The sequence below is a fragment of the Dasypus novemcinctus genome, chromosome 9 (genome assembly GCF_030445035.2).
Source record: "Dasypus novemcinctus isolate mDasNov1 chromosome 9, mDasNov1.1.hap2, whole genome shotgun sequence".
Lineage (NCBI taxonomy): Eukaryota > Metazoa > Chordata > Mammalia > Cingulata > Dasypodidae > Dasypus > Dasypus novemcinctus.
Genome location: NC_080681.1, coordinates 113952612 through 113976324, shown reverse-complemented (window position 1 = coordinate 113976324; position 23713 = coordinate 113952612). Strand labels below are relative to the sequence as shown.

General features: G+C 37.4%; 1 protein-coding gene across 50 annotated transcripts in view; it reads right to left on the bottom strand.

The window, feature by feature from the left end:
* The window catches only part of EIF4G3 (eukaryotic translation initiation factor 4 gamma 3), a 439835-nt gene that overhangs the window by 103696 nt on the left and 312426 nt on the right, over window positions 1–23713 (bottom strand). For 27 of the 50 annotated variants that reach the window (XM_071217722.1, XM_071217735.1, XM_071217737.1 and 24 more), the window contains 4 exons: window positions 15213–15301; window positions 10543–10789; window positions 6822–6955; window positions 5163–5282 (listed from right to left, as the gene is read on the bottom strand). In XM_071217722.1, coding sequence (XP_071073823.1) covers window positions 5163–5282; window positions 6822–6955; window positions 10543–10789; window positions 15213–15301 — 590 coding nt within the window. Of the gene's footprint in view, window positions 1–4669; window positions 4781–5162; window positions 5283–6821; window positions 6956–10542; window positions 10790–15212; window positions 15302–23713 lie in introns of all 50 variants that reach the window. The other 23 variants (XM_058304193.2, XM_058304194.2, XM_071217713.1 and 20 more) reach the window with 1 other exon arrangement.

Sequence of the window (23713 nt, the reverse complement as noted above, 5' to 3'; positions counted from 1 at the left end):
AGCAGACGACAAGCAAAAACAATGAGCAAACAGACATGGGAGCCACGGAGGGGGGAACCAATATATGTTGGCATGTCAAACTGGTTATCAAATTAAGTATTGTTACTGTAAGAGATAATGGGGTAATTTAAAAGTTGTATTGTGCTTATTAAGATGCTCATAATAATTGTTCCCTTAGATGCTTGGAAATAATTTTTCAAGATTAAATATCTGGGTTGATCCTCAGTTCCGCTACCTCTCAGACTTGTTGCATGTTGACACCCTTTACTTTTTCTGATATATCACTCTATATATTAGAAAATAAATAATGTCAATCAGATTCCAGGAGGGGGGAAAAAAACTTCACACAAGACATACAGACTACAATCATCTCTTACTTAATGCCCCAACACTGTCCTTCTGAATTTACACAAAGTCTCAGAAAAATAAATATAGCTCTAAATGTCATGCTTTATATAAAAAGGCAGCTTCTATGAGAGACATGGTGTGAGGCCTAAGCTGATAAGTTCAAAAGCCTTTAGAGATATCACTCACAGAATTGTTGTTTTATAAAAGTTCACTATCTGGCCTAATTAGAAATGGCAGTATCAAAGATGCATTAAGATCAAAAGTTAAAATTTCTGAGCTCTTCACACCAGTTTTGTCAAATGCATCTAGCAAAGGACACAGTACTGATGGTATGATCTCAGACTATTTGGTAAATGTGAAAAACTGAGAGGTTGGATAAGCCTGGAGGTATCAGGCATTGTGTAACTCAAAGAACTGAAGAGTACTATCAGACTAGAAAAGTACCAACAGGGAATAGCTGTTAAACCGGGAAGTACTACTACAAGAACATTTACTTATAACTGAAACTTTGATATGGTAGCCTAGACAAAACAATTTGTTAAGGAAATGCATCATATCAAGAACTGTCTGTTTTTTATAATCCAGGTTATATTCCAGTGTTGATTATATGGGTTAATAATCCTTTTTAATTCCTGGATAAAGTTCACATCTTCAATTATCATGAAACAGGTAATTTAATCCATGAAGTTGCACAAAAAAATTTGTCATGTATAAAGGTTGCTGGGCACAATTTGCTGGGCAAAATCATGTAAGAGTTATAGGATGCATACTTTTGGGATATAATTTGAACTTGTTTGGATAATGTCAGCAAATGTCCATTTTCAAAGACTACTGCAAATACCAATGAATGTGCCTTGAGATTTGAATCTGGAAAGTGACAGGATTTATGCCACATCTCTTTACCTGTCTCAAGACAAATATGGGTGACTTTCAAATGATCAGCATAGAGATGTGAGAAATATAACTAAATAGATAATGACAATGTTTGAAAGGAAAAAAAGAAGCTTTGAAAGTTAACTAATAGTTGAAATTATAATGCTTGTAGGAGCTCTCAAGACACTTTGTAAATTATATATCTTTCTCTAGATATGAGTAAGATAAACACTGTTCACAAATATTATTTACTTAAGCCTACTGAGTTCCCAAGAGATTTACTGTATTTATTAATCCTAAACATGCCTGATTAATTAATTTCTAACATTCTCATGATTACACTCTCAGAATAATTCATCCTCTGGAACATCAACTGCTGGAAGGACTGTGGTGCAGCGGAGAAAAGAGATTAAGACAGGGGTCCTTAACCTGTTTTGCTCCAAGGACCCCTTTGCCAGTGAAACCATGGACCCCTTACTAAGTCCATCCTATACGGTGTACTATTTAATAAATATATCACTCATGCACCAACATGTCCCCATAAGAATAATATATTTTTGAATTTCAAATCAAGCTCACAGACCCCTTGTTAAGAAACCCTGGATTAAGAGAGAGAAGAAATGGACTCTTGAGTCCAACTCTGATACTTAAAAGCCAAGATACTGTGAGCAAGCCTCTTAACTTTGCTGAGCTTAAATTTCTCATATATAAGTACTGTCCTATCTAAAATTATCATGCATATCATAGGATAAAAGACATGTAAAAAGGACTTTTAAAACTATATAAGGAATCATAATCAATAACAAAGAACTAAAAAGGAACTTTTAATATGGATTGGTATAACTATATTTAAGCATTTCATGTCTTTTTTTGGTGTGTGAAAAAATAGCATAAATAGTATCTTTCAAAGTTTTATAGTATCTTTCAAAGGTAGCAGTCAAATGAATGTCCTACTGATTAATCACAAACAATATCTAGGATCCTGTACTAAGAGTTATGGGCTGTACTTAAAGAAATAAAGCCCGGTCTCCTTGCTTGAAGGATAGACAATTCCTAATTAACGGTGATAAGCAGAACCTTAGCATATGGTGTGCTCAAAAGTTCACAAATATCTGAGCTAAAGCGAAGCATCCAAATTTAAGGTTGATTAATTGGTTAACTATAATTTTATTTCAGGGGAGTCGAAAGTTTAAATTTTTTACCTATTCCCATTTTTCTTAAATGTATTAAATAAGAAATTGTACCAATCTCTGTTTAGAATCTGATATTCACTACTCCTATCTCCTTCAGAGACTGGGTTATACCCTCAAACTCCTCTTTTTATAAAGATAATCAAAGGAAATGGGGCCAATATTCACCCTTACATTTTCAAAAGAGAGAAAACCCAGTGTTCCTTTAAGGACAGAAAGGAGGGATGATAGTTCAGGAAAACTCTTTTGCCTCTAAGAGTTTTTATAAGAGCCTTCTTCCTAAGACATTTCTTTTGGAGCACTTTCTGTGATGTCTGCCAACAGATTACTATTAGTATAGCACCACAATTGCCCAAGTAATTTGATTTTTTTAAAAAGGAGAAAATGATATTGCCTCAGGAAATTCCGATATGCACTTTACTGTTCATCAAAGTACTTTTATGTTTGAAAATTGTACATTACTGCACATGACGTTTTAAAACAATTTTCTATGCATTAATAATATTTTGTAACAAGTCTGTTATAGCAAAGGAGTCATGGCAACTAAATTACACAGTGAAGCATCCCTAGTAAATTTTAATACAATTGGGTGGTAATTATTTATAAGCCAATTTGAGCAACTGACAAAAATGATTAGAAGTTCTGCATCAGAAACTACAAAGGGTAGGGCTGCTGCTTCCGTACACACAGTATTACTAATTATTCTTTTATAGGTTAGAAATGTAAGTCCTATAAGATTCCCATCTGTAGTTACACCAGGATACCAAGGGAAGCTGGGGAAATTAAGGATACAATGTTAGCTATGAGAGAAGCCAGAAGAATAACTATTTGCATCAAGGTTTAACATATCAATATTACTCTGATTCATCACAATTTCATTTAAAAACTAGCTTTTGGCTCACAGCTACTTAAAGTGAATTAATTAAAACTGACGTTTTTGGGAAATACTACAAATTCTAGATAATGGCTCAATTCCAGGCATATTACTTTGAATACAAGACTCATTTATCTGATGTATATAAGCATCTAGATAAGTGGGCAAACATGCATTCTGAAAAAGTTACCTTTATAAATCATTTTCTATTCTCAACATTTTAAAAGAACTATAGTTTGTTCTCAGCTCACATTTGCTTTTTACTATAACTAATTTTTAGCAATCAATAGAAAGCTGGTATTGAAAAGTGACAGTATATACTGTAAGAAGACACTGCAAATCATACTTTCTATGAGTGAAATATCAACAAAATTGAGCAATGCAATAACCACAGAGGCTGTTAACCAGCGAATAATCAAAATAACATCAACATTATTTCAAATTTTGGCAAAATAAAGATTAAAACAAAACAAACAAACAAAAAACCCAACAAAAACAAACAATGTGAATACAAATTTAAAACCATCAAACAAGGAAATAATACCAAAGAAAATAAGGTATAATGGTTTCTAGAAAGCTGCTTTCTAAGACCTTCTGGAGAATTAATTCAGGCTTTAGGAAAACTTTAATTTAATATTTAGGGAAAATAAAAGTTAAATTTCAAATCTGTGTGAGAACAGAATATTACACACATAAAGATTGCTAAGTTGGTGATGCTCAATAAACAATATGCTTCAAATTAAGAAGGGTTTCTGTAGTTTTACAAAGATGGGAGCACACTGTAGGCATGGAATCAGTGTTCGGCTGCAGGCAAATAATCAAATAATTCAAATATCTACAGAGTAACACTCATTTTTCATATTGTGTAGTCTTAGTTCAAAGCAGGTTTCAAAAGTTGCCATTTTAGAAATAAAAAGGTGATGGGGAAATTAAAAGTGTCACTGTATATAAAAATATTTTAAAAAGACTGAAATAAAGTAGTTTTAATAGGGTGATCTGCAAATGTACATCAAACCCCAAGCTTCTCCAGAACTTCAGATTAAATGTTCTCTCTGCCATTCAAACTTGGGAAAAAGAATTATTCACTCACTGGCAACTTTCCCCCATGTTTTCCACAAGACTACAAAGCATGGGGTAAACAGAGCCTGCCAAATCCTGTGCAGTGCAGTGCCCCAGCATAACTCCATTGGTGATGCCACTTCCACCGCTGAAGAGCCTGCCACTGGGGGTATAACGGCAATCTGCAGTTTACCAATACTGCACTCTTTTGTACATTATCATTTGTTCAAATTTTGATTTCACAACCTATAGTAAATAAGAGCAAAACAGAAAATAATATAACACCATAGACTACTGTTTTTAAAAAAAAAAGGATTCAGCGCACCCCTAGAGGTAGGCTCTTCAGGGGTGGGTGCGACATCGCCAAAGGAGTGTATGTTGGGGCTTTGCCCTGTTCCAGAATTGGCAATCCATGCCTGCTCTGCATTTTGCAAATCTGTAGAAACAAAGACAAGAGGTGCCCATTAGCTGATTGTCATCAGAGAACTCCAAAATATCAGGACACCTCAAAACAAAATATGAATCCTGTCAAGGTTGGCTCTACTTTTAAACCATTTGCAGGTCATTTCAACTGAAAAAATATAGGGAAAAAAATCAAGACCAAATTAATGCAGACCAGCTTCTTTCAAGTAAAAACAACTCAAACGTATTCTTTATTTGCTTTAATATTAGTATAGAAAGGATAATCTTCGCCTCTTCTACTTCTTCTTCTTGGTTAGAGGAACCAACGAATAAAAGCTGCTCTCTTGTCGTGAGACAAGATTCATGGAGTCTATGACAGTTTCTAACTAACTGGGTTGTAGGGAACTTGCACTTACAGGTACACCTCTTCCACCAGGTGTTTGCCTTCCAAAATCTGCAAAGGCTGGAGTAAAGTCTGGTCCTCGAGGCAAAATCCGAGGATCCAGAGTTCTCATTGGCAATTTGGGTTGGTTGATCTGCATGAAGAAGCAAAGGAAAGCTTAACACAAGTTCCAGAGCATTCAGTGTCACAAAGATAACAAAAACCTTGACTGAAAAGTTATGTCAGCAGAAACGGTGAACACTGGTTTCTAAACCAGTAGAAATCCAATCTGCATGGCAGCTTCTTCAGGGCTACCCTTAGAGTCCTTAGGGCCTCAATGGTTTCCTAGTGCCCTGAGGCTGATAGGCCAAAAATTCCCAAGAGGAGGCCAGACACATCATTTGAATGGCTCCCTAGACACTTTGGATTTTGAGATCCTCTGAACCAGGGCCAAATTTCAGCATTCATTTTTCAGGATATTGACCAGGATATCAGAGTAATTGCCTATAAGAATCTTGATACTGCTCATTTTGATTTGATGCTACTGACTTAAGGTTACTAAAGTATGTATTCTGAGTATACAGAGAGCCTCAAAAGGAGATATCCGTTTCATGTGTGATGATCCACTTAAAATCTCACTTTGTCTGCCCTTGTTAATCTGAGATATTCTGGCATTGTATATAAATGTGTGACTATGTACCCAGTAAAGCTAAGTAGCTCAATGAAAAACCAACTAATGATTGGCCATAATCAGAAACAGGTAAGTAGGAAGATAAGAAGGAATATTTCCTAAGAGGATAGTCTAATTCAGTGGATATAACACTTGCCCTCTGAAGTACTGAAGTAGCCTCAAATTAGCACCACCAATCATTCAACTGTCCTCACATAAGTACCTAAGAGAGAAGACTTAGATATCAAGAGAAATAAGAAGACCTGCTGCTAAAAAAAGTAAAATAATACAAATAAGGTCTAGACAAACAGGTATTGGAAATCCCCATAAGAGGGGGATCTCATTCTGTAAGATAGTTAACCTCTATATTTTCGTTAGGAATAAACATTTTCACTTCAAAACAAAATTGCTTCAAATTTTGTCAATAGCATTGGTTCATCTTTGGTTTACATGAAATTACACATCTGAATTTACTCCTTTTAATTTAATAAACAGACGAAATAAGTACTGACTATACTAATTTTCTGTCTGCACCATTAAAATCAGGTGTAAAGAGAAAGGGTGTCTATGTGCACAAGACTGGAGATTTTAGTCACTGGAAGAATTAGGGATATTTCAAATATGGGTCAAGTCCCAAAAAATAAAAATCCAACAGTATTTAGGGAAACTAATTCTTGAACATTATGCTTATTTACTTATTTAAGAAAGTACTGGGGACTGATCCCAGGAACTTGTACATGGGAAGCAGGTGCTCAACCAGTGAGCTACATCCACTCCCCAGTGAGAGTTGATTTTTTCATTTGTTTGTTTGTTTTCAGGAGGTATGGAGGATTGAACCCAGTGCTCAAGTAGCTTGAGCTATATCCACTCCCCAAACATGCATTTTTATTCAAATACCAATTGGTCTAACAATTACTAAAAATAACTTATACTCACCTATTGCTCAATCCTCACATATGTGCACTGATAATTAAAGCCAGTTACCACCAAATGGACCCTACTTTCTCTGAAGATGCCCCTTACCTTGTCAAGAACCACATCACTGATGGGAGGCAGGCCCTCTGGTTTTTGTATACAGGCTGGCATGAACTGGAAATCCAGCAGAAACTCCCTGTCATACTGCTTTTTGCCTTCATTATCAGCAGGCTTCCAGGATTCTAGAAAGAGGGATATCGGCAGACAACTGTCTTTAAGGTCATTTTATCTAGTCATAAACAGAACAAAAGAAATACTGAGCTACAGCCAGAAATATCAAGAAAAGAGTTTAAACTGTCATTTGTTCTTTCCTCTCTTCTGGATACCTGTGGATAGTAAAATAATCTGAAGGAATTTATTATAGCAACTACTTCATATACATGCTAAGCAGCATTTGGCCAGTGACATGTACTAATCCTCATTAAATAAATGACCAGGGAAGTGTTGTGGCTCAACTGATAAAGTGTCCACCGACCACATGGAGGGTCCAGGGTTTGATACCTAGGGCCTCCTGACCCGTGTGGTGAGCTGGCCCACACGCAGTCCTGCCGTGCACAAGGAGCGCCATGCCACACGGGTGTGCCCCACATAGGGGTGTCCCATGTACAAGGACCACTCCCCACAAGGAGAGCTGCCCCGCATCAAAGAAGCGCAGTATGCCTAGGAGTGGTGCCACACACACACACACAGAGCTGACGCAGCAAGATGACGCAACAAAAAAAAGTGACAGTTTCCCAGTGCCACATGACAAGAATGCAAGCGGACACAGAAGAACACATAGCGAATGGACACAGAGAGCAGACAATGGTGGGGAAGGGGACAGAAATAAATAAAATAAATCTTTAAAAATAAATAAATAAATAAATAAAAATAAATAAATAAATAAATAAATAAATAAATGACCAGGCCCTTAAACACCTCAGAAATAAGGTAATAATCTATCAATTTCATGGAACAGGATACTTCTTTGTTTATTCACTTGGAAATGCATTTTAGAGAAAGGAAAAACGAAAAAGAATACAAAACTACAAAGAACAAGTATCTAAGATTTTGAAAAGTTTAAACAGCTAGATATAGAATTTTCTCCTCCAACTGCAGTACATGAAGAAAACAAAATGTCCTTGCTTGCTGAGCTGACTACACTGGGAGTGCACATATCTTTCTCCAAAAATGGTGACATTAAACATTCTCTTTGCTAATATTTTTAACATGAAAAGAAAATATCTGCCATAGCACACAGTTCGCAGGTTTATTTACAATGGTTTATGCTTCAGAAATAAGTATACAGGTGGCGGACTTGGCCCAGTGGTTAGGGCGTCCATCTACTACATGGGAGGTCCGTGGTTCAAACCCTGGGCCTCCTTGACCCGTGTGGAGCTGGCCCATGCGCAGTGCTGATGCGCGCAAGGAGTGCCCTACCACGCAGGGGCGTCCCCTGCGTAGGGGAGCCCCACGCGCAAGGAGTGCACCCCGTAAGGAGAGCTGCCCAGCACGAAAGAAAGTGCAGCCTGCCCAGGAATGGTGCCGCACACACGGAGAACTGACACAACAAGATGACGCGACAAAAAGAAACACAGATTCCCATGCCACTGACAACAACAGAAGCTGACAAAGAAGAACATGCAGCAAATAGATACAGAGAACAGACAACTGGGGTGGAGATGGGGGGGAGGGGAGAGAAATAAATAAATAAATAAATCTTTAAAAAAAAATACAAATAAGCCTAAATATCGAGTATAATAAGGGCAATTTCCTCATCTCTAAAATGGGGGCTGTTACATGGGTCCTCAAGATGTTGGTGATTAGTCCCTGTAGGTAAAATCACCTGACAGAGCTCTTGGCATTTATAACACAAACATTTAAGTAAATCAGAGTAGAACTAGCTACTATTACTCTTGTTACAGCTATTGCTACCATTATAGAAATTTGGAGAATTTCTTGAAAGTTTTATTGGAAATTAAAAAGTCACAATTTTTTCTTTACCAAAACTCCATCAAAATCAGGCCACAGGGAAGCAGACGTGGCTCAACTGATAAAGCATCAGCCTACCATGTGGGAGGGGCCGGGGTTCAATCCCCAGGGCCTCCTGACCCGTGTGGTAAGCTGGTGCACGCACAGAGCTGTGGCATGCAAAGAGTGCCGTACCATGCAGGGGAGCCCCTGCAAGCAAGGAGAGCTGCCCCATGTGAAAAAAGTGCAGCCTGCCCAGGGGTGGAGCTACACACATGGAGAGCAGATGCCGCAAGATGACACAACAAAAAAAAGAGACGCAGTTTCCTGGTGCAGCCGAGAATGCAAGCAGACACAGAAAGAGCACACAGCGAATGGACACAGAGAGCAGACAACGGGCGCAGGGAAGGGGAGAGAAATTTTTTAAAAATCAGGCCACAAATCAATTCACTACAGCAGACTGGATCTTTTTTTATATTAGTGGTTCTAAATGTGTAGGTCATAGGCCCACCGATGGTCTTTGAGAATTTTGCAGGAGGCTTCAACCAAATCCTTATTATTTTTTATATTTATTAAAAAGTATACATTCTATGGGTAATTTTTAAATTGTCTTTTCCTCAGTGATTGCTAGTGTATCACAGAGTTGTAAAAGGCAGTTACTTGGTCAATGTAGTTGGGATCTATAGTTATGCACTTTTTCCTTGCCAAACTGAAACATTAAAAATATAATTTTACACAGTCCTAAAAACCACAATACTGTCTCAACTCTCTGAAAAAAAAATTGATGGTGGTGACAAGTGTTTAGTGATCTGATATAAGCCTTTATCTTTAAAAGCAATTTCAATATTAGTTCTGAGGTTAACAAAAAATATTTTACAATAGCTAACTTTACATTTTTTAAATAAAGCTTATTAGCAGCAGTTTACTGGTAGTGAGAAGATTAGTATATTGAGGTGGTAAGTAAAGTTTTTGAAGTCTGATGCTTTACATTCAAACCCTATCTCTTGGAAATGTCAAATCCAAACTTGGCCGACTTAAAAACTTTTCACCAATCTCAAACATTCTAGCAAAGGAGTCACTCTTCCCCACATGTCCAAATCAAATTTCTGATGAATTTCAAAGTCAACCAAGGTTTGTATAGTATTGGCACAGAAAACACATTTGACGGTGTCTTAAAGATGCTCTAATGTAGGGTTCTTAACCTTTTTTGTTCCATGGACCCCTTTGCCAGTCAGGTGAAAACCAGGGATACTCTACAAAGTCCACATTTCACTGTGTATTATTTAACAAATATAGCAGACCTGCACCAATACATCCCACAAGAATAATGTTTTTCTGAATTTCAATTCAAGCTCACAGACCCCTGTTTAAGAACTCCTGATCTAGGGTATGTCATATACTTCAAAGGGCATTTTCCATACTGAGGATGCTCAATAAGTTAGTCATATTGTTTCTGACTGATTATATCAGATATCAGTTCTAAAGAGTAATTTCTGTCAACCTTTAAGTTAAAATAAGTAAAGTTAAAATTTTCATATCAAATTCCACCAGCCTGGCTCTGATTAATTCCTTTTCTGACTGCTCTTCAAAAGCCAATAAAAGTGGAATACTGGCATTCAATATCACTTCCACCAACATAGAACTCTCTGGATTAGTTCGTCACTTTAACTTATACCTGCTGTTTTATTCTGTAAAGATCACATTGTGATAAGTCTCTTCCAACTAGTGTCTCTCCATGAAGAGGCAACATTTCTTTAAGGTTGCAGTAAACAGAAAGGGAGAAGTAAAGAGGTACATAGGAAGGTAGGGCCAAACTTACCTGGTTTAAAGGGGAATGTGACTCCGTCACCATAATTATCAGTAGAGCCTGAATTAGCATCTATTCCTTCACCCTCAGAAACACTCTCAGCACCATTACGCACAGGTTCAGCTTCTTCTCCATTTTCTTCCACAGCTTTCACTTTTTTTAAGTTAGAGGAGTCTCTTTCAGGATGAAACCCTTGGTTCATTTTATCCTGTTCAGATTCAAGTACTTTGTCACCTGAGAGCTCCTCTTCCCCTTTAGGCTAAAGCACAAAGGAACACAGAAATTTTAATTTTTTTCACTGTGTATAAACAAACATAGGACCTAAACCTACCACCTCCAAAAATTATAGGAAAGCCTATCACTCAAGATAAAGGTGTTTGTGATCAGTATATGGTACCAGAATGGTAAATTTATGTAAAACACTTTTCTAATTTCATCTCTGGTACAATGCACACACTTTAATGGCTACTGAAAATGCTTTAAAATGACCAATGGAACCCAAATATACCAAAGGCTAGAATGGAAAGAATTGTTAATCCTTGGAACTTGATGACATAAAAAAGTCCTAGCTGGAAACCTAAAACAAGCATTCCTACCCTTGCCACTAAAGCTCAGCAAATATAAAAAGAAACTCTAAAGGGTATTGGTATTATTTTGTACGGTCCTCTGGCTGTGAGACAGAAAGGTCAGTGAATAGCTTAAAGTATCTCAGTCCCATGAACTTACGATTACCTCTCCTTTCATAAGGAGGCCACTTGTTAGTTAAAATCTATTTTTTATTGGTTCTGAGAATTCTGAGGATGGGACCTTATTCAAATTATATATAGAAAAATGCTTGGAACATAGTCTTGTAGGGTGAAATCTAGGTTCTGGTACATCATACCTATTTTTAAAAGACAAAATCATATTGAAGCTATTGACTAGATTATTTTTGACCATCTTATTTTCATATAACAAACAAAATTGGATTTTTCAAGGCCCATATGAACCATCAAAACACCTTGAGGCAAGTTCTCCATGAACTTTGAGTCTGTTTGATGATGAGTAAACACTCTGAAAACAATTCTTTGGAAGAAGCACTTAGAAGAAAGAGGCAGTCTAATTGACTAGAGGAAGAGCCAATTTGGAGCTGGTTCAACACAGAAGTGGTTCAACCCAAATAATTTATGAAATTGTTTTTAAAAAATACTTAAAATGACAAGGTTTACTTTGTTCTATAAATGAAGTATTGGATAAAATACTAGAAAATTTTCTTGTATCATAGATCATGATTTTGGAAAAGATAATAAATTTTAAAATGTTATTAATAGAAATAGATGTCTTTTAGGCCCTATTTCTATGCGGAAATTAAAAGTTCATGCAAATACACACAAACAACACACACATGCAAACAAACATACCCATGGGAAGAGGCAGTATATGAATATCAAAAGAAAGAAAGATATAAAGTTTAAAAAAAAAACATGGAAATAATTTTGTAAATAAAACATGGCAGAAAGTTGGCATCTTTTAAACTTTGATACAAAACTGACCAAGGTTGAATCATGAATCAGTGACCTCACTTTTTCATATTCCATACTCTGTTCTAGTCTAAATGAATTCATAATGACCCTGTAAATATTATACCATCATTTAATTAAAGACAAGGTCACCAGGAAAATCATTAGTAATATGGGATCTAAGTCTGAAAATAGTACTTAAAAAGAAACTTACTAACATAAAGAGCAGGATAAATAAATTATGCAGGGAAGGGGTCTTGGCCCAAAGGATAGGGTGTCCACCGACCACATGGGAGGTCCGCAGTTCAAACTTCAGGCCTCCTTGACCCGTGTGGAGCTGGCCCATGCGCAGTGCTGATGCATGCAAGGAGTGCCCTGCCACGCAGGGGTGTCCTCTGCGTAGGGAAGCCCCACGCACAAGGAGTGTGCCCCATAAGGAGAGTCGTCCAGCGCAAAAGAAAGTGCAGCCTGCCCAAGAATGGCGCCGCACACATGGGAGCTGACACAACAAAAAGAAACACAGATTCCCGGTGCCACTGATAAGGATAGAAGCGGTCACAGAACACACAGTGAATGGACACTGAGAGCAAACAACTGGGGGCGGGGAAAGGGAGAGAAACAAATAAAAATAAATCTTAAAAAAAAAAAAAATGCAATTAAATAGTAGTCTATCTCATATCCTGCAAAACATGAAAAATTGCTATTGTAAAGAAGAAATATATTGGGTTTTCTTCTTCATACTAAAATCAACAAGAGACAATCCACTGCATGTAAGTAGAGGCTGTATTACCTGGAAATTCAATTTCTACCTGGAAAAAAGTATAAAGACACTTGTTCATGGATAACAAATTAGAATTCAGGGAACCCAGAATGACTGAAGTATATGAGGCACATTGCTATGAGGGATATTTCAAGGGAATCCATAAAAAGAGCTGAATTAAATATTTATGATGATTATTGTCTTTCATCAGGATTCAACTAGTTTGCAAGTATCAAATAGTTCGTAAATTGTTTAATCAGAAAACCAGATGGAAGAAAGCAAATCATTGGTTGGATTGTCAATGTGAAAATTTTATAGGAACCTATGAAAAGAAGAATTTACTTGACAAGACTACCTACTTATTAATTCAGTGAGCTTCTAGAAAATCAGATGAACTATTAAATAAGTAATGATTGATAAAATGTAATCATCCTAAAATTTTTAAACAAATTTTAAGATGCCTTGACCAGCAATTCGAAGATGAATCATTCTTCATATTATCTTTCTAGGCTATAATTTAAAGAATTTATTAAAATAAATATTTGCAATGATGTAACAACCCAGTATTTTAACCCAAAACAGGCTGATACATGAAACACAGTATTTTAATGACTGAGAAAATATTCCATCTACAGAAAGGGAGGAGTTCATCAGTGGAAATGAAGACAATGGTATATAACATTTACTAAATTACTCAAAATAACAAATGCTCAGTTTAGGAGAGGCAAGGAAAACTACAAGCAGTTTTTGTATAAATGACCAAATACATTCATATTTTACTTTTAAATTATAAAGAAAAAAATAATTGGTCCAAAATGAGTTAAACATCTTATATTTGAGGATTAACAATCTAGAACAGGTTTCCCCAACCAAATCTGGCTTGCCTCCTGTTGTTGGACAGCCCACAAACTAAGGAATGGTTTTTATATTTGCACCATAATGGTTGGAAAAAAAATCAAAATAGAATATACAATGACATGAACATTATATAAATTTCAAGTTTCAGAGTCTACTGATAGTTTTATTAGAATGTAGCCACACTCATTTGTTCATGCATTTTCAATGGCTGCTTTAGGTTACAGCAGCAGAGTTGAGAAATTGTGATAGAGATCATATAGCCCACAAATGCTAAAATATTTACTATTTCCTCTTTACAGAAAAAAATTTGCTGACCCCTGACCTAAAGAACAGGATGAATATTTGAAGGGACAGGAAATATGGCCTACACGTTTAAGATTCAATAATGCTTAGAAATCTAGCCACAGGGCAAAGGAGCATGAAGTGTAACAGAAGAAAATGAATAAAAGACATTTGAATCTAAAGAGATATCAGTCTATGAAGCTCTTACAATCATACCAGGAATGTATGCGATTCCCCTGCCTCTGGAAGGTATTTTATTCTCTGCAGGAGCAACATTTTATTGTTCAGCTGCAAGAGGACTGCAGCAACTATTTGCACCTCCACAACTTACTGCCAATTCTTACCCCCTGATAATGGCAATGAAATCAAACCCATGTAACATTTTAGTGGTTGCTATGGGACTAACTGTGACATCAATAGAGCATTATGTAAGAGCAGTGGCAAGACAAGAAGAAATAACAAAGAGGTACTGTTAGCTACTTTAAGAGGGTAAGAATTATAACTAGCTAGAAAAACTTTATGAAGTAAATGCATTTAAAGTCCCTTAAAGATAACTTCTTTATTTCAGTATCAGTATTTTAAACCTTCAACAAAAATCATTTTAATAAAGTAGGTTTGAGAAGCATTTGAAAAGTAAAAAAGCTAAATATTGTTTATACTAATCATTTATAAGCTTTACTATATATAACACTAAGGAGGTTTGGATTACAGACTAGGATATTGTTAGAGCAATCCTTAGGACCAAATCTGCCCTTGCTTCATCTGTACAACCTTTGCTGGATTTGGTATGATGTAATCATAGCAAAATCTGGTGTGGCTTATTTCAGATAGACAAATCACATGAGATAAAGTTGTTAAGAGGATGCTGTTGAAAGAGGAGAGATTTGAAATGAATTTTCCTAAAATGAACCATTGTTAATGGATTTTTAAAAAACGTTTTCATTATTATTTACCAGATTATGTCTTTCCATTAAGTTCCTACAAAGTTCAATTGGGAAAAGGGGAAGGTTGACCAAAAGTTAAACAATAACTCATTTTTGCCATTTCAAAAGAGGTATTTTGAAAGAGAGATAAGAACTAAGTGAAATTAAACATGCTTTAAAAAAATCAAAAAGAAAAAATTCTATAGTAAATGGACTTTAAAAAATCAGTCTCTTAGCTTGATATATCAGATTTTACTTGGAAAACAGTACCTCAAGAAAGTGGTATGAACCCAGACTTGTCTTATGAAATGGCACTACTGATCTGAAGATGAGATATAGAAATTTATTGACACCCCTTACCTCCAATTCTGCCTCTAACACCTCTTCAGTGGTTCGGGTCTGATCTTTTGGTTTCTTCCACATCTTTGGTGCAGTTATAGCTGTTTGAGCTGAAATACAAGATCAGACCATTACTAGTCACTGCCAATACATGTTGGGAAACATTAGATCTAAATGATATCTGTATTTAAATTCAGCAGAACAAAAAGGGCTTCACTCATATCCAAGAGAGAGCTGGATGATAAATGGAACAATTATATAGATGCAGCCCAGATATTACAATGGCAAATACCTTGGACACAAATTGTTCACATCAGTCCATATAGCCTTTCCAACCTGAGACCTGGATTCCTCTTATTTTATGTAATATATACCTAAGCACATAATCCAGTGTGTGTTGAGAATCTACAAAAGAAAACTGGCCTGTAAGCCAATTCTAGACCTAAGTCTGCTTCTATTAACCAATTGTGTGATCTCAAGTAAGTCATTTCTCAAACCCTTCCATTATTCAATAACTATAAAGTAAAAAAGTTGAGTAGAGATGATATCTAAATTTCCATTAAGTTATTACATTAAAAAATATTAAGTTCAGGATTGTTTTTGAAAGTATTGTAGATAACAAAAGGACACAGACTAAGATTTCATCAGACAGGAAGCACTTTTAAAACATTCAGCAATTCATCTCAAATCAACAGCGGTGGACTACTCTTTCATACTGCTGGGGTGAAAAGAAAGAAAACAGAGAAATTTTTAGTGAATTATTCTATTTAATCGTTATTCCACGTGAAATACTGAGTTTACAAAGAACTTTAAAAATTCATTTGGATTACAAATTCCACAGAATCACTTATTCACATTTGGATGTACAATTTAGCCATCAAAAAAGTAAATGAGAGGGAAGCAGACTTGGCCCAATGGATAGGGTGTCTACCTACTACATGGGAGGTCCGCGGTTCAAACCCTGGGTCTCCTTGACCCGTGTGGAGCTGGCCCATGCACAATGCTGATGCGCACAAGGAGTGCCATGCCTACACGGGGGAGCCCCACACGCACGGAGTGTGCCCTGTAAGGAGAGCCACTCAGTGCAAAAGAAAGTACAGCCTGCCCAAGAATGGCGCTGCACACATGGAGAGTTGACACAACAAGGTGATGCAACAAAAAGAAACACAAATTCCCAGTGCCACTGATAAGGATAGAAGCAGTCACAGAAGAACACACAGAGAATGGAACACAGAGAGCAGACAACTGGGGGAAGGGGAGAGAAATAAATAAAAAATAAATCTTAAAAAAAAAAAAAGTAAATGAGAGATATGAAAAGTATTCTACAGAAAGCAATATGAGTTAATAGATAGGGGAAAGTGTTACAGGTAGATGGGTAGAGAAAAGAGTTAAATAAAGACCACTCAATGTGGACATTACCAAAAATAAACATGGAGCTGAAGTGTAATATCTGAACTGACTCCTTATGTTAATACAAGATTATTCACAGGGACTAGTCCAACCAATTTGGGACAGCCCCAAATCTTTTTCAAAACAGTAGAATATGAATACTCAGAATGTTCTTAGGAAAAAGGAAAAGGAAACATTAAAAACTTTTCTTCTAAAAATTACTGTACTGTCCTAAAATAATGCTCCGTAAATCTCCTTTGTTACACATACTTCAAATAAATACTTTAGTCTTCCTTCAGGACCATAAAGAACAAAAAAATATCAAGAGATCAGCTATTATTCTTCCTTTTTGGTCTATTAGAGGTAAACAATTTTTTCAAAGTATGAAACAAAGATCATGGAAACTCTAAGTGGGTTTAACTTTGGATTGTCTAACAGATATACTGAATGTGTACCCCACCTTTTCTGTATTTGATTATTTTTAATTTTTTATACATCATTGCATTTTATATAACCAAACCAAATTTTAATTCTGCTTCTGAAGCAGAATCCTCTTAAGGTTTACTTCGGGAAACTTGCATTTTTAAAAAAATTATTAAAGAAGTTGTAGGTTTACAGAAAAATCATACATAAAATATGGAAATCTCATATACCACCCTATTATTAACACCTTGTATTACTGTGGTACATTTGTTACAATTCATGAAAGGACATTTTAATAAATATACTATTAACTACAGTCCATCATTTACAAGAGGGTTCACTATATTGTACAGTCCTATTTGATGTTTTAAAATTTTTATTCTAGTAACATAAACAACCTAAAATTTCCCCTTTTAACTTCATTCAGATATAAAATTCAGTGCTATTAATTACATTCACAATGTTGTACTACCATTACCAACATCTCTTGCCAAAACTTTACAAATTTAATAGAAACTCTACAATTTAAGCATAACTCCACATTCCCTAACCCCACCCTGACTCCTGGTAACACAAAGTCTAGATTCTGACTCTATGAGTTTACTTATTCTAGTTATTGCATAACAGTGAGATGATATAATATTTGACCTTTGTCTGGTTTATCTCACTCAATGTTTTCAAAGTTCATCCATTTTCTTGCATGTATCAGATCTTCATTCTTTTTTACTGGTTAAATGATATCCATTGTGTATATATAACACAAGATTGTTGTGTTATAGAGGTTCTCTGTCTTATCTGAGCCAATGTGGAGCCAGAGAGAGCCTGTTTCTTCTCCTGGGCTTGTGCCTGCTAGAAGTGTTAGGAAATCGAGTTTACAGTTTATAGGAGTTTGAGTGAACACTTCCTCTACTGCCTTTGAAATAGATCCCCTCCCTACTCCTGGGTGCTTTCTTGAGTAACTTAATGTAGGTAGTCCTTTGCCCCAGGCCATTTCAATGTAATCTATTCTCACACTATCCCAGTTGTATGCAAGTGGATACTCTACCCTCAGGGCAAACTCTGGGAGGGCTAGTGTGAGAGAGTTTCCCAGGTCAGTCTCTCAGACTGCCACCTAATAGATTGGTATTGATATACATGCACCCCAGTATGTGTCAAGGGGGCCACTCTGTTCTCTCTGGAAACAGGGCCAGAGACTCACAAAGGGAGTGTAGAGAAGCAGATGTGGCACAACTGACAGAGCGTCCGCCTACCATATGGAGGGTCCAGGGTTCGATCCCCAGGGCCTCCTGATCCATGTGGTAAGCTGGCCCAAGCGCAGTGCTGCCGTGCACAAGAAGTGCCATGCTATGCAGGTGCAACCCCGCATAGGGGTGCCCCACGTGCAAGGAGTGCACCCCACAAGGAGAGCTGCTCCACGTGAAAAAAATGCAGCCCGCCCGGGAGTGGCACTGCACACAAGGAAAGCTGATGCAGCAAGATGATGCAGCTAAAAAAAAGAGACACAGTTTCCCGGTGCTGCCTGGTAACACAAGCAGACGCAGAAGTAGACGAATGGACACAGCGAATGGACACAGACAGTAGACGACGGGAGGGAAGGGGAGAGATATAAATAAAACAAAAATCTTTTAAAAAAATATAAATAAATAAATTAATTAATTAACTAGGCCTAACAGATATATAGAGAACATCACACCCCCAAATAGTAGGACATACATTCTTCTCGAGTGCTCATAGAATATTCTCTAGGGTAGGACACATGGTTTTTTGAGATAATTAACAAAACTGACAAACCATTAGCTAGACTAGCAAAGAAATAGAGACCAAATCTAGTTGAATTCAGAAGGACTGAAATTATACATAGCACTTTCTCTGACCAAAATGGAAGGAAGCTGGAAATCAATAAAGGGTGGAGAACTGGAAAATTCACAAATACATGGATGTTAAACAACAAAGTCATAAACAATCAGTGGGTCAAAGAAGAAACTGCAAGATAAATCAGTAAATATCTTGAGAATAATGAAAATGAAAACACAACATAACGAAATTTATGGGATGCAGTGAAAGCAGTGCTAAGTGGGAAATTTATAGCACTAAATTCCTATACTAAAAAAGAGCTAAAATCAAAGACCTAACTATACACCAGGAGGAATGAGCAAAAGAATAGCAAACTAGTCCCAAATCAAGAAGGAAAGAAATAACCAAGATTAGTGCAAAAATATGAAGAAGCAGAACCATAAAACTCTTAGAAGAACATGTAGGAAAGCATCTTCAAGATCTTGTGGTAGGCGACAGTTTCATAAACTTTACACCCTAAGCATGAGCAACAAAAGAAAAATTAGATTAGTGGGACCTCCCCAAAATTAAAAACATTTGTGCATCAAAGGAGTTTGTCAAGAAAGTAAAAAGGCAACCTAGTCAAAGGGAGAAAATATCTGGAAACCATGTATTTGATAAGGGTCTAATATCCAGCATACATAAAGAGATCCTACAACTCAACAATAAAAAAACAAACAATCAATTTAAAAATGGGCAAAGGACTTAACAGACATTTTTCCAAAGAGGAAATATAAAGGGCTAAAAAGCACATGAAAAGATGCTCAATATCATTAACTATGAGGGAAAGGCAGGTCAAAACCACAGTGAAATGTCATTTCACACCCACTATACTGGCCACTATTAAAAACCAACCAAACAAACAAACTACAAGTGCTGGAGAGGATGTGGAAAAATAGGAACATTCATTCCCTGCTGCTGGGAAGATAGACTGTTGCAACCACTGTGGAAGACAGTATGGCAGTTCCTGAGAAAGCTAAGTATAGAACTGCCATTTGATCTGGCAATCTTGCTATTAAGTACATACCCAGAAGAACTGAAGCAGGGCCACAAGCAGATATATGCACACCAATGTCCACAGTGGCATTATTCACAAGTGCCAAAAGACAGAAGCAACCCAATGTCCTTCAGTAGAAGAATGGATAAATGAAATGTGGTACACACATATATTGAAATATTATTCAGCTATAAGAAGAAATGAAGTACTAATGCATGCAACATGGATGAACCTCGAGGAACTTATGGAGGAGCAGAACATTGAACAACTAATCAAAGCTCTCCAATCAAATATCACAGACCAATTTAATGAAGTGAAGGAAGAGGTTAAGGATATTAAGAAAACACTTGGAGAGCATACGGAAGAAATTATAAACATACACAAAAAGATAACAGATATGATGGTGATGAATGTCGCCATTCAAGAAATCAAAAATAACACCCTCAGGGAAGCAGCTGTGGCTCATTCAGTTGGGGTCCCGTCTACCATATGGAAATCTCTGGGTTCACGTCCTGGGGCCTCCTTGTGAAGGCAGGCTTACCTGCACGCTGTGGAGAGCCGCTGGCCCGCAAGCGCCATGGAGTGGCCCCTGGCCCACAAGTGCCACAGAGAACCGACTCAGCAAGGTGATGCAACAAAAAAGGGAGACAAGTTAAAAAAAACAACAACATAGAGGAGTGCGCAGCGAATGGACACAGAGAGCAAAACAACAAGCAAGCCACAAAGGTGGGGAGGGGGGAATAAATAAAAATAAATACAGAAACACATAAGAGCACACAGCAGCAAGCAAGCAGTGAGGGGGGGATGTGAAAAAAAAATACACCCTCAGCAAATAACAGCAGATTTGAAGAAACAGAGGAAAGAATTAGTGATGTGGGAGACAGTATATCTGAAATCAAACAGATTGTAGAATTGATAGATAAAAAGATAGAAAAAATCCAGCAGGGACTTAGGGATTTGAATGACAACACAAAACGCACAAACATATGCATTATAGGCATCCCAGAAGGAGAAGAGAAGGGAAAGGGGACAGAATGGATACTGGAGGAAATAATGGCTGAAAACTTTCCAAACCTACTGAAGGAGACGGCTGTACGTGTCCAGGAAGTGTGGCATACCCCAAACAGTATAAATCCCAAAAGGCCTAGCCCAAGACATATACTTTTCAAATTAACCAATGCTCAAGACAAAGAGAAAATACTTAAGGCAGCAAGAGAGAAGAGAACCATCGCATACAAGGAAAGCTCAATAGATTAAGTGCTGATTTTTCATCTGAAACTATGGAGGCAAGAAGGCTTATACACAGAAAACTACACAACATTGTTAAAGGAAGTTAAAGAAGACTTAAATGGAAAAATATTCCCTGTTCATGGATAGGAAGACTAAATACCATTAAGATGTCTATTCTACCCAAACTGATATACAGATTTAATGCAATCCCAATAAAAATCAATACAGCATTTTTTACTGAACTGGAAAAACTAACTATGAAATTTATTTGGAAGAGAAAGAGGCCCCAAAGAGCCAAAGACATATTGAAAAAGAAAAATGAAATCGGAGGAATAACACTTCCTGACCTTAAAACATACTACAAAGCTATAGTGGTCAAAATGGCATGGTATTGGCACAAGGATAGACCACTGACCAATGGAACCAAATTGAGAGTTTGGATATAAATCCTCACATATAGAGTCAGCTGATATTCGACAAGGACACAAAGCCCACTCAACTGGGAGAGAATGGCCTCTTCAACAAATGGTGCTTCAAGAACTGGATATTAATATGCAAAAGAATGAGAGAGGACTACCATCTCACACCTTATACAAAAATCAACTCAAGATGGATCAAAGATCTAAATATAAGAGCCAAGACCATAAAGACCTTGGAAGACAATGTAGGGAAGCATCTACAGGACCTTGTAATAGGAAATGGCTTCAAGAACGTCACACCCAAAGCACGAGATGTGAAAGAAAAAATAGATAAATGGGACCCTTTATTAAAAATTTTTAAAAAAAGATTTAGTTTTTAATTTATTTCTCTCCCCTTCTGGCCCCCCCCCCCCCCAGTTGTCTACTCTCTGTGTCCGTTCACTGTTTGTTCTTCTGTGACTGACTGTATCCTTATCAGTGGCACCGGGAATCTGTGTTTCTTTCGGTTGTGTCTTCTTGTTGTGTCAGCTCTCCGTGTGTGTGGTGCCATTCCTGGGCAGGCTGCACTTTCTTTCATGCTGGGCAGCTCTCCTTATGGGGCACACTCTGTGCATGTGGGGCTCCCCTAAGCGGGGGACACCCCTGCGTGGCAAGGCACTCCTTGTGTGCATCAGGACTGTGCATGGGCCAGCTCCACACAGGTCAAGTAGGCCCAAGGTTTGAACCAGGGACCTCCCATGTAGTAGGTGGATGCCCTATCCATTGGGCCAAGTCCACTTCCCATACCAATTAAAATTAAAGCCCTTTGCACCTCAAAGGAGTTTATCAAGAAAGTGAAAAGACAGCCTACCCAATGGGAGAAAATATTTGGTAACCATTTATCTGATAGGAGCCTAATATCCAACATACATAAAGAAAACCTATATCATGGAAATAAAAAGACAAACAACCTATTCAAAAAATGGGCAAGAGATTTGAACAGATGCTTCTCCAAAGGACAAATACAAATGGTTAAAAAGCACATGAAAAGATGCTCAACATCACTAGCTATTAGGGAAATGCAAATCAAAACTACAATGAGATACCATCTTATACCCACAAGACTGGCAGCTATTAAAAAAACATAGGACTACAAGTGTTGGAGAGGATGTGGAGGAATGGGAACCCTCATCCACTGCTGGTGGGAATGTGGAAGGATCCAGCCACTCCGGAGGACAGTTTGTTGGTTCCTCAAAAAACTAGCTATAGATTTCCCATATGACCCAGCAATTCCACTGCTGGGAATATACCCAGAAGAACTGAAAAGAAGGACACAAACTGATATATGCACACCGACATTCATAGCAGCATTATTCACTATTGCCAAAAGTTGGAATCAACCCAAATGCCCATCAACAGATGAATGGATAAACAAAATGTGGAATACTACTCAGCTGTAAGAAGGAATACAGTACTAACACACAGGCTAGTACGTTGAGTGAAGCAAGCCAGGCATTGAAGGACAAATACTACAAGACCTATCTGATATGAATTAAGCAAATAAAGCTGTTTCCGAGAGCTAGAGACTGGACAATATGCTTACAGGAAATAGGGAGTGAGAGGAAGGTTGTGAGCTGATGCCTACACAGATGAAATCTATGATACAGTGGAGGTAAGGAATTGTGCAGAGAAGGGGTAAGATGGGAGTATAGGGATACTGTTGGATTTGCAGGTTTGAAGGGGGCTAGGGTTGGGAGGATAGGTCAGATGGTGCATGGAATTGGGGGGAGGTTTTGGAGAAGCGTGTGAACATCGGACATTGTCAGGTACATGATTGTAACTATAATGTTGAGAAAACTCTTTAGAAAATATAAGGAAGGGTTACTTTTTTAAGGTGTTTGACGGGGGGTATCTGGCACAGGGTGTACCTGGGGCAGGCTTCTAGGGAGTGTGTGAGTGCTCATCTTGTCATATTGTGTTGTATCAGTGGGTGGAGACACATACAATGAGCAGGAAAGTGTTGTACCCCTATCCTAGGGTGGCCTGATGTTCTCAAACAGAGGACAGGGTGTCTCTTGAGAGCATGGGTAGCTCCCAACGGGGGAGGACAGACTAGAGTGTCAAGTCCTCAGCATTGTTTTAAGTATCTATAAATCTTGTCATTCAAGCAGTGAAGCATCATTGTCACTGTGGGCCCTGAGGGGAGGGGGAGAGAGGAATAGAACAGATGGAAGAGGGGGCAAATGGGGGGC